Below are 11,488 nucleotides of genomic sequence, written 5' to 3' on the forward strand. Positions count from 1 at the left end.
TGTATTGTTGGCTATTGCAACAAATATACCCGTGCAACTTACGACTGGTTTTGTGGTCCCAGGTCACATTTATAATTAATTTAGTTCATAAAGATTAGGAAGTGTCATTAAGAATAAACCCGACACTTCATAAACTATTAAAATTTCCAAATCGAACACGCGGGTTAATGACGTTCAATAAACACTCTAACTTCACAGAGCACGGCATCTGCTGCGCCTCCTCTTTGAACGCCAGCAAACAGAAAGGCCTCTTCCTGTCTGCGCCCCTCTAATGTACATTATATTTGGATCTGGTCACAGAGTACGGCGAGGCGCTCGGCAGCTATCTGCGTGGGCAGAATCAGTCATACCTCAGCGCAACGGCTGCCCTATTGATGCCATGTGCGCCGCTCTCCCCCAGTACGCTGGCACGCGGCTCCCGCGAACTTCTGCGGTGGAGCCACATATAGAAGCCCAAGCTGGTAACACACTCATCACATCGAGCCCACTACCCTTCGGCAGAGCCAAATGTTTCCACAGCTGCCCCTTTGTCTCTGCTCCTTGAGTAAACAAAGGACAGATACAAATTAATGACCTAAATTCATAGTAAAAAAGCAAAGAGAGAAACCATTATGCCCCGCCGAGGCATCAAACTGTCCGTTCCAACCAGATGTTACACGCAGATTTGTATGTGAATGTCAGAAATCGAATTTCAGCACGCGAAAATAAGTGTACAGAATGCAAAACAATATGCCGCTATTCAGACTCAATAATGAAAGCGGAAATGAATCTTAGGTCCAAAATGAGTTCGAAAACTAAATCTCGCACCAATTAGAAGGAGGTGCTGTGTGTGTGTGTGTGTGTGAGAAAGGGGGGCAAGGCTTACAGCACGGGACCATCTGTGTCAGTGGCCTGTTGAGTAACGCTCGCTGACTTAAAAGTGGTCAGCCTTTAGTGCATCTGTAGGCCAGGTTTGCCGAACAGCGAGACATTAGATAAAGCTGATTTGTTTGCTGGAAAACTGTACTTGAGGAGCTTTGGAAGCAGCCCGTGTGTGTGTGTGTGATGCAGGGGGAGGGGTTGGTCTTCGTACAAGCTGCTGCACATTTTCCCAGGTCCAACCCACGCCTTTACTGGAGCACCAGCCAGACATTAAAGCAGCATATACACATGAGCCATGTAAGACCGCGTACACTCACGCTCACGCTCACACACACACACACTCATCCGGACAGTATACTCAATCCACAGACCTCACGCACTGGAAAACATGTTTCCACCCACACGAGCATCTACAGTAAATAAGATTATTGAACTGAATGCAAAAACACAAACAGCGTCTCACCAATATGCACGTCGTCATTGCTCTGGCAAATCCCGCCAGAAGTTTCTGACAGAAAAATGGCACGGAGAGGTTAAGGTTCTTATAATTTATTGCAGTTTGCACACAATTTAAAAATTTCACCAACAGCACACCAAAAGTACAAAACTAAACAGCCTCATAATTTACTTCCCTTGAGAAAATGAAACATACTATGATTGTCAAAGCTAAATGTCTAAATCCATAAAAAGAACAATGTCAACATAGCAAAAAAATCTCAGAAGGGAAGCAATTACATGTGAAGTTGAATTTTCTTCTTCTTTTTTTTTTTTTTCTCCATCCAGACAGCGATTGTCCTTGAATTCAACAGATATTTATTTTCTTTCCCATACTCATTAGCCACCAAGTTTGAATTTGACAGTTTGAGTTGTTCTTCACACTGGGGTTCCTGGGTTTCAAGTAAACTAAAGGGGTGTCTAATTTATGGATATGCTTCATAGGCCATTCACAGCTTCATTTCCAACGAACAAAATAAGTCAAAGAAAGACATCCAGTATTCCAGCGAGTTTCCAGTTTTCACCCTCTGAGTATAAGCTGATAACAGTAGTTTAAGGCGGTCAAGTACAATAGAAGCCAACAAAAAACGTAAAGAAAAAGAAAGCATAGAAAACAAATCAACCCCATAGTTGATACATTTTTTTTCTGTCACATTTTCGAGTGCAAAAGGTAAAAGTACCACCGTGCAAAACGCCATGAGGAGCGTGCGCTGTTGGCAAAGCTCAACCTTTTCACTAGCCGTTGCACCAGCCAAATATACGGTAGGACAGTTCCTGAGGCCTGCGTAGGCCCGTGTGCCGCACACTCCTGTCCTGCTCGAAACATGTGCGGAGCCCCCCGGCCCTCTCTAACTAAAGTAGTTCAAGCATTTCAGCACTATGTGAGTGACTGATCTATGTCTACAGCGCTAAGCCATATGTTTTTCATTTTTCTTTGCTTTTTATTTCTCTGGATTTGACAATGAAATAGCTTTTTTTGTGAAACAAACCGACAAACAAACAAAATAAACAGAACATTCTTAACAAAGGAAACATCATTTTGCAAATTAAAAGAAAAACAAAAATCACAAACGTTTCAAAAAGTGAACAATCACAAATTTATAGATCTTTTTTTTTCAGTGTAACAAATTCAATTAGGTTAATAATTAAGCGTATACATTTCATAAAGGCCTCTTTTGCACATCATTCTAATTTCATTAAGCGTCAAAGGTGCACCCAACCTTGCCAAACACGTTCTAGTGACCGAAAAAACCAAAAACGACTTATGTATTGAACACAAACACACGCACACAAACCACTCAGATCAGAGTGTGTCGAGCTTTATGCTGTTTAAAGATCCTTCAGCTTTCTCCAAATAGATGTGCGCTGCTGAGGACACCCATAAAGAAGAGCTGTACCATCAGCCACGCAAATGTGTCTTCATGGCAATCGAATCTGAAGCAAGTGCCAATTGAAAAGATAAATAAATAAATTACAAACAGAGCCGACATGATTCAAATGACAACAGCCAGTAAACAGGACACTGAGACAAACAGCAGTTGAGGACCCAGCACTGGGAAGAGCAGCGCGCGAGGAGATGCTAGCAGGAGCCACGCTAGCCTTCTGAACAATGAACGTAGCGATCCTGCCTCTGCTGACACCTGGCCCCTCGTTAACCTCCGAATCCTACAGCGAGCCCGAACCGAAACGCGTCGCCGCGTGCGTAGATACTGCAGCCTAACGTCAGTGCATTTCCACAATCTTCACAGCCCAGAAAAAAAAATAAAACACACCTCACCAGAACCCCCGATTCATTCTCTAATGAGAGGAAAAAACGCAAAAGTCTACCAAGGAATCAAATGAGTTAATTAAAAAATACACTCTCTGATGCAAAACAACAACGAAAAAAGAGTAAGTTAAATAAAATTCATGCAATTTCTACAGCGGTAATATTAAAGGTACTTTTTTTTCTCAACAGACAGGTGCCCTGACTGTAATCAATCAGTCAATTACAGTGTACAGCAATACAGCAAGTCACATCTTTTTCAATATACAGGTCAGACATCATGCAACAACAGATTCCGTTTTAAAAACGAAAAATCTTAATAAAACACTACAGAAATCTCTAGAAATGCAGCCGATGTAAAACCCAACCTCAGTAGCAAACGAGTGACCGCAACTAAAACGCGAAAATGACTTCAAATCATATTAAGAAAGGATAGAAAAAAATGCGGCAACTGATATGAAAAAAGGAGGCTGTACATTGCATGAGTGCCTTGTTTGTCTTCCATCAGTCAAGTTTCCTATAACGAGTCAAAAATGTACAAGAGCTTAAGTAACGCGAGCTTAGAGCTTCCTCGTGGGATTTAAAGGACTGACCTGCTCACACACTACGTGTGTACGTGTGCGTATGCGCACGGATGCACATGCACGCACGGCCACAGTCATACATCAGGTATGCTATCTGCAAATTATAGTAGTGCACTATATATATATATAAATACACACACATACTCAAACAAGAGGCGAGTGTGTACAGGTAAATATATGACCGTAGTACCCGTTTAGTGTGTCCTTAGTTTTAAACTCCTGTCTATTACCTGAAATCTTCATATGCTTTTCATGGCAGATGTTCCTTGAAATTTAGGAGCATATACAAATACTGTAACTTATATACAGTTGAAAATCCCAATGAATCATTTTTCTGTCAAAGTTGGTTACTGAGACCAGCACCCATGTTTTATAAAAACCCAAGAAGAACAGGAAAAAAACAAAAAACAAAAAAGAGAGACCCTAAGGAGACCAGAAAATATATTAAAAGAAAATCAGTAGTAACATTTTCATGTGCTAGTAAAGTGCAATTCAACAAGATTTGCAATGTACATACAAGAAAAATGACTGATTCAGACCCTTCCTCCGCCTCACTCTTACCTTCACCTCTCTCTGCCCCAACAAAATGCCACTCAGATCTCTCATTAATTTAACAAGCAGTTCAAACAGTCTGCAATCAGTTTAGCTTTCATTTCCACAGTTCTTGAGAACTATCTTCCAATGCCCAGTCTCTGACCGTGGGTAGATTGAGCGCCTCGCTTTTGACCGAGAGCGAGTTGACCAGTTCGCAGTGGAACTTGCGGATGTGTCGGTACAAGTCCCCTGACTGCGTGAAGCGCCGTTCGCACCACTTACAGGCGTGCGGCTTCTCGCGCGTGTGCACGACGGCGTGTCGGCTCAGGTTGTGCGAGTACTGGAAGCTCTTGCCGCAAGTAGTGCATGTGTAGGGCTTCTCGCCCGAGTGTGTCCGCTCGTGGCGCTTTAACGTGTACATGCAGGAGAAGGTTTTGCCGCAGATGGAGCAGGTGGGGACGTTGACGTCGCCGGCCGGCTTGGACCGTACGCCTTCCTGCTCGCGGAAGTGCGTGCTGAGGTGGATCTGCAGGATGTGTGGGCTGGGGAAGACCTTGTTGCATAAGGGGCACATGAAGATTTGAGTGTGTGGAGCCCCCAGCATACTGGAGACGTAAGGCAACAGGGAGTTCTCGACCCCCGCGGCCTCCTGCGCTCGTTCGCTGTCCCCTCCTAGGACGTCGGTGTCGTCATCGCCTCCCTTGTCGTCCCGCTCCAGCTCGCTGGCCAGCGAGGCCTCGCGCAGGGCCGAGAGGTGAGCCTCCAGGCCCAGCCTCCGTTGCGCCACGAGGCTGAGGTGAGTCCCGTTGGTGCTGGGTGGCTCCTTCACACCGCTGTGCTCCATCTCGTAGTCGCCGCTCACCAGCTCGTCATCGTCCGAGCCCGTGTCCTTCTCCACCTTGACCTGAACCAGGGCGCTCTGGAGGCTGTCTGGGGTCACGGAGCTGCAGAAGTAAGGGTTGCCGGCCATGCTCTCCCCAGGACCTCCGCCCAGACTCGACTTGACAGAGAGGTCAAGCACGCAGTCGGTATCAGCGGAGACTCTCCGAGACACTGCTGAGCGACGGGACAGGGAGCCGGTGGAGCTGCTGGGGCTGCCGGCAGGAGACTTGCCGGTGTCGGGGCCGTGTGTTTCCGCCTCCCTGGGGCTAGTGGTTGGAGACGCGGTCCGGTCGGAAGGCAGGCGCATCCACATGCTCCCCGGCTCCTGAGGGCTGTCCCGCTTGTTCTCCATGTCCTCATCGTCGCTCTGCAGCAGGTCGGCGGTGGCTGGCCGGCCCGTGCTTCCACCTTCCGAAAAGCTCTCCACCTTGTCCGAGCAGCTGGAGGCATCCTCCTCCCGCTTGGTGCTGTCGGCTTCAGCCGTGGCCTTCTGCTTGAGCTTCTTCTTGCACACCTTGACGATGTCGTACATGTGGAGGTAGCTGGCAGCAGCCAGCACATCCTCCACTGGAAGCGATTTGAACTGGAGCTTTCCTTCGTACATGAACTCAAGCAGGAGAGCGAAGGCCGGGGCCGTGACAATGTCGCTGTTCAGATGAACAATGTCCCTTTTGTCTAGCTGGTCCTTGTAAAAGAGGTGGAAGTACATGCTGCATGAAGCCAGCACTGCACGATGGGCTCGGAACTGGGCATCACCGACCAGCACAGTGGAGTCACAAAGGAATCCCTGATGCCTTTGCTCGCTCAGACACTGTAGCAAATGTCTGCTGTGGTCTGGAAACTCCATGCTGTCTTCATAACCTGCAAAAGACCACAGATGTTAGTGAGGCTTGCTAGAACAACAATTGTTTTGTCTGCAGCTCTGTGTGGAACTTCTCTCTTTCCCACCCGCTCCGTCCCCTCTCTCTCTCTCTCTCGCTCCATGCACACAGACATACTCTCACACTCTAATTCTCTCTCCCTCCCTCCCTCCACCCCTGTGGGAACACTGGAAAAATGTTCACCACAGTCCTGACATAAAAGGATTACAAAAAAGCACATGCAAAAAGGGTAACATCACAGTTTATATATTAGGCTAATTGCATTTTCCTCAAATGTGCACTTGAAAGTACACAATAGTGTGTTTAAGATTACGTTTTACACTAAGCCTTTTAATTAAAAGTTTAAAAGCACAAGACCTGGGAAATTAACACAAGAAAATGTAAATGAAAACATCCTAATTGTAAATTAAATTTAAAGCGGTACAGCCGTACGCCTCCCATCAGAATCATTGGGGTTTAATCAGATGGCGTGATGTAAGGAGCTGAAGTCCTGATTCCACAGATGCCTGCGCGAGAGAATCTTTCCTGTTTTTCCTCGCTGTGCTCCTGGAGCAGTTATTTATAATAACCCACTTTGGCCAGGACGCCAAGTATAGGTAACAGGCTTACAGGTACACAAACAGCTCACCATCATGGGCGCACTGCATAAGTATACTAAGTAGCATGATCTCTAAGGTTACGACAACTGAGGTAGCAGAACATCAGCGTGACGTGCGAAATCAAAGACGGACGGTCTGCAAATAAAATCCGCACTAAAAAAAAAAATATAAGTATTACATTTCAAAAAAATACACATAAACAATTTACAAACTAAAAAAAGTTAAAACGCAAAAATGAAACGAAATCACACCTGTTACCCGCGGAGAGCGTTCCCGTCTAAAAAAATGCACCGGCGTCATGTTCAACCAGCGGACTTAAATGAACTCATTTGAATCTTCATTTAAATCTGATTGGGATAGCAAGCCAAAGCCCCCCACCCCACCCCAAACAGCGTTCAGACCTTCATTAATGAGGGGCTTATAGGGGGACAGGGGGATAACAAACCTCTCGCCAACCCTCTCCTCCCCCTTTTCCCCTCCCCAAATCTTTGGAGAAATGGAACATCCTCCCCAAAGAGGCGGTCCACAGCAGATTTACAATACAATCACTTTAAGTGCCCCGTAGTCCACATCAATCCTAATCCTTAAGATGGCTAAAAATAAAGATTGCAGGACAGCTCACAAGGTAGCAGCGATCAAATTAGGAGACTGGGAGGACAGAGAGGGACGGAGAAGGAGGCTTATGAACATCTGATCCAGCTGACTGAGACCATATGGCAGCTGCTGCCCAGATAAAGAGATTAAGACTAGGAGGAGTGCGATTACAGCTGTCTAGCCAATTCAGGCAGCTCAAATCTGCAAGTTCTAAATTAGTCCTTACAAACAAGGAAAAAAGGAAAGAGTTGAGCAAAAGCCTGACGGAGGGACGTTGCGATTATATAAAGTTGCAGATTTATCTGGTTAAAAGCACTTCTGCTTTTTCGCTCGCTTTAGAAGATTAGGAATTTGGAGTGAAAATCTCGTTAGTTAAAAGAAAGAGAGATTTTTAACAGATTAACAGCAGGTATAATACTATAATAAACTACCCTACCAACGCCACTCTATACTGTCACAACAGAGCAACAATTTGTCATTGAGAACGAAGTAACTGAAAAGAAGCCTCGCAAACAAACAGAATAATGAAAGGCTTGCCTGGAAACCTCTTCATGGCAACAAAAAGTGTCACTTGTCCCCCAGCCTGGTTACACTACACCAGCTCGCAATCCTTTACTTCCCATTTCACACACTCTCTGACGGCTGATGGCAGACACGCAAAAAGACTTAACGAGAGCTCCCTATTCAAAACACATCCCTGTTGCCCGGACCCCCCGGTACAGTACCTGCAGTACGCATCAACTTGATTAAGTCCACTGTTGTGGTAGCGCCGGCTGTAACTCCCTTCGCCGCCGAATCAATGAAAGGGTAGAGACGCGAGAGAAAGAGAGAGAAAATCAAACTGTGAGGGACAGATGCAAAGTGGAGGAGATGTTGGAGGGGAATGCGATGCCTCCTCCTGCACACAGATCCGCACACACACTAACTCCCAGTCTGTGCGTTAGAAGAAAAGACTGGGGGATGGCAGCCTGTCAGCTGCTCTGACATCATGTTCAGATGGAAATGCTACCTCCAGCTGTGCTCCTTTTAGTGCCATATGCTACTCCTCTACACTCTTGCCACCAGCCTCTCCTTTATACAACTTTGTTTCTCTTTCCCCCCCTTTAAAAAACGGGAGGAAGGGAAGTGTTGTGAGGTGATTCTGTAGAAAACTAGCCAATTCCCCCCTTCAGTTGTAATCTCTCGGCAAAGAACAACTTGGAAATGGGTCCGTCTGAAAGCCGACACTTTTTTCTAACCTAGTTTCCTGCACTGAGAATTTAAATACCCTCAAGTTTTTTTTCCCCCCCTCTCCTTCCAGTAACCATAAACAAAGGCCAGCACAGCACATTTGCAACTGACAGATCCACGCAGCTGATATTGTTTTCGACTTCTTTATGGTTCACTGGCCGCGCCATTACCGTCATTCATTTTACTAACCCTTTGGACAACTGACAGAGGAGGAAAAAAAAAAAAAGAAATAAGAAACAATGGGAACAATCGTACAGGCCTTATAAGTACGGTTCAGACAAAAGGCACTGTATTAGGACTTGCAAACCTCCTCACTTCTTAAGTATCCCACTCATATTTGCCTTCATTTTCGAAAACTTCTTAAGTGCAAGCCAAACAACAGTTTCCTGTTTACCAGCAAAATCAGCAAAACAAAGATACGCAAATACAATCCGAAGGTCTCTTCTGAAGGATGTCACACACTCATGAATAGGAACAGAATATTTAGTTTTTTAAACTCATTGATATGCATGAATATTTTTAAATGCATAAAAAGAGCTTTAGAGCTCTCAGAGCTTTAATAAGAGCTTTTCATGCAATAATAATACTGCGTATTTTGGTTTACAAAGCAAATGGTGAACGTGAAGGTAAAACTAAGCCCACGCTAGCACATTGTTTTATAGCGTGACATGTCAAAGTGAACTTGTTTTCAACCTGGGAAGTTGTCCTGAAAGACTTATGTGAATGTTGCCAAGTTAGCCCTTTTTGAACTTAAAAGCTACGCTTCAAAATAAACAGACATTGTAATAAAACAAACTACGAGTCCACCTAGGTAGGAAATGGCATTATAGCAGGCTACTCCTACACAAACACACACACACACAGAGCACTGCCGACGGTCTTTCTCTGGATCCTGACCCCGTACGTTCAGGAAAAGCTAGCTTGCGTGGCTAACAAATAAAAAGTAAGCATTCAACCTGCAGTGTTACAGTTTTGCGACAGGCCCCGATGCCACGCGCTCGAGCAACTCATTCTGCGCGTAACGAGCAGCGGTCGCGTAAAAAAGATCGTTACTTTTCCCCATAACAATCCAGCCCGTGCCTCCGACCCCCCTTTCATCTCCTTAAAGAGCACCTCGTATCACAGGCACTTACAGACAACCAGGTCCAACGTCTTCCTGCTTCCTCCGTCTAATCCTCTCAGCGAGAAAAACAACTCGATTGACTTTCAACAGCTTTCCATAACAACCTGCGGTGGCAGGAAAGACAGAGCAGGCGAGCGGAGCGACGAGAGCTGCGGCAGCCAGATGTTTCCGAGCTGTTGCTACTCAACTCTCCTGTAAAGAGGAAGCGCTTGACTGGCAGCGCGCAAGCCAATGGAAGAGGCGAAAAGAAAAGCGAAGGCAAATTGGAAGCTGCCGCTGAGGGGGGAAGAGGGAGGGATGTCTCTTTCTCGGCGTAGGTTGACACCAGGCAACAGTGAGAAAGCAGAAAAAAAAGGCCGAGCGAGCGAGGGAACGAGCGAACGAACGGACGGGTTCCTCGAGCAGACTGGCGCAGCGAGCGGATCGAGGGACATTGCGCAATGTTACGTGGGTACTGTAGTCACGGGCCGAGCAGCGGTGAAGAACAGGTGCACTGCAACTTCCTCCAGCGCTGCGGAGAGACACTGACACAGACGTACAGGCGCAGGGACAGCGATACGGCCACTTAAAAATATTATAAATAGGAACGGCGCAATAAAAGCACAATAAAAGCAAAAGAAACAGCCTAAAGTGAAACAGTGCATTTGAGAATAGCTTATAATTTCCAGATATTTGAGGGACAAAATAGGGCTATAAGCGGATGGAAAAAAAAGACTGCTATGCTATTGTAATTAGTTATATTGTTATTCTTGACTATTATTTGTTTATGTATTTTTGTTACCAAGGTGTTTTATTTAGTGACAGCTTTTATTGCAAGATTACTAATGCATTCATTCACATTTCAAACGGCATTACAGTAAGTTAAAAGAGCATTTGTAGGGTCTGTTTCTTTCTTTCTTTCTTTCTTTTTCTTTTTTAAAATTAGATTAATTTGGGTAAAATCATAATGCAATGTGCCGCAGTGTATACTGTTGCAAAAATGTTGTGATGTCGCTATGTTTCTTTGAAAAAATAAATATATAAACATTTTTTAAATTAATGAAACGTGTGTGTGTGTGTGTGTATATATATATATATATATATATATATATATATATATATTAATGATTGAATGGATAATTTGTTGAGCAATGAAGCTAAATAAATGTAAAGAAAATACGGGAACACTTTACAATAAATTTATTAGTTAACATTACATTAGTTAACATGAACTAAGAATGTTAATTTCTTTAACATTTTTCCATTTACTAATGCACTATTAAAATCACAAGTTGTGATTGTTAACATTATTGTTAACATTAGATAATGCACTGTGAACTAACAATGAACGACTGTATTTTTTTTATTAAGTAACATTAACAAAGATTAATAAAAAGTCTAATAAATGTATTGTTCATTGTTCGTTAATACATTAATGACACCTTATTGTAAAGTGACACCGATAATACAATAATCTATCATAAGCAATGTGTTGAAGGCTGGATTCATGTGCTTACGTGCCACATATACAGTTTGTGTGTGAGATCGCGGCGTCAACAGGTGAACGTTTGCAATGCTAAGTATGTGCAATGGTCCACAGATGCGATAAGTTCACTCAGGACCTTGTGAACACAGTCACGTGTTTGGCATATTTGGCTGCTGAACGCACCCGCCCGTCAGCATCCACGCTCCCACACTCATGCGTCCCAGTAAACTAATTGGCGTTACTAATACATTTCAAAACAAACCACTGTCCTACTGGTACCGGAATCTTGACATAATAACATTATAATTTAATGCAAATAATGGCCTCATTAAGCTGATGTGGCAAATGAGTCCAGGCATGTGATGTGTTGGTGTTTTCCATGTCGTCACCCAACAAAATTTCTTGTTCTGTAGAAGAGCTATCCACAACATTCACATCAATTATAATGACATATAAATAAAATCTTTCCAAGTTT

General features: G+C 44.3%; 1 protein-coding gene across 3 annotated transcripts; it reads right to left on the reverse strand.

The window, feature by feature from the left end:
• Nucleotides 1-1,394: 1,394 nt before the first annotated feature.
• Nucleotides 1,395-9,947, reverse strand: zbtb18 (zinc finger and BTB domain containing 18). 3 transcript variants are annotated; one of them, XM_051125796.1, is made up of 2 exons: nt 9,559-9,947; nt 1,395-5,982 (listed from the first exon to the last, which is right to left on the reverse strand). In XM_051125796.1, the coding sequence occupies exon 2, from the start codon at nt 5,966-5,968 to the stop codon at nt 4,355-4,357; it is 1,614 nt and encodes a 537-aa protein (XP_050981753.1). In that variant the 5' UTR covers nt 5,969-5,982; nt 9,559-9,947; the 3' UTR covers nt 1,395-4,354. The 3 variants fall into 3 exon arrangements, with proteins under 3 accessions (XP_050981753.1, XP_050981752.1, XP_050981751.1); XM_051125795.1 differs by lacking the exon at nt 9,559-9,947 and adding an exon at nt 7,921-9,537; XM_051125794.1 differs by lacking the exon at nt 9,559-9,947 and adding an exon at nt 6,853-7,914.
• Between the last annotated feature and the right edge of the window lie 1,541 nt (nt 9,948-11,488).

This window comes from Labeo rohita, chromosome 13 (assembly GCF_022985175.1).
Source record: "Labeo rohita strain BAU-BD-2019 chromosome 13, IGBB_LRoh.1.0, whole genome shotgun sequence".
Taxonomy (NCBI): domain Eukaryota; kingdom Metazoa; phylum Chordata; class Actinopteri; order Cypriniformes; family Cyprinidae; genus Labeo; species Labeo rohita.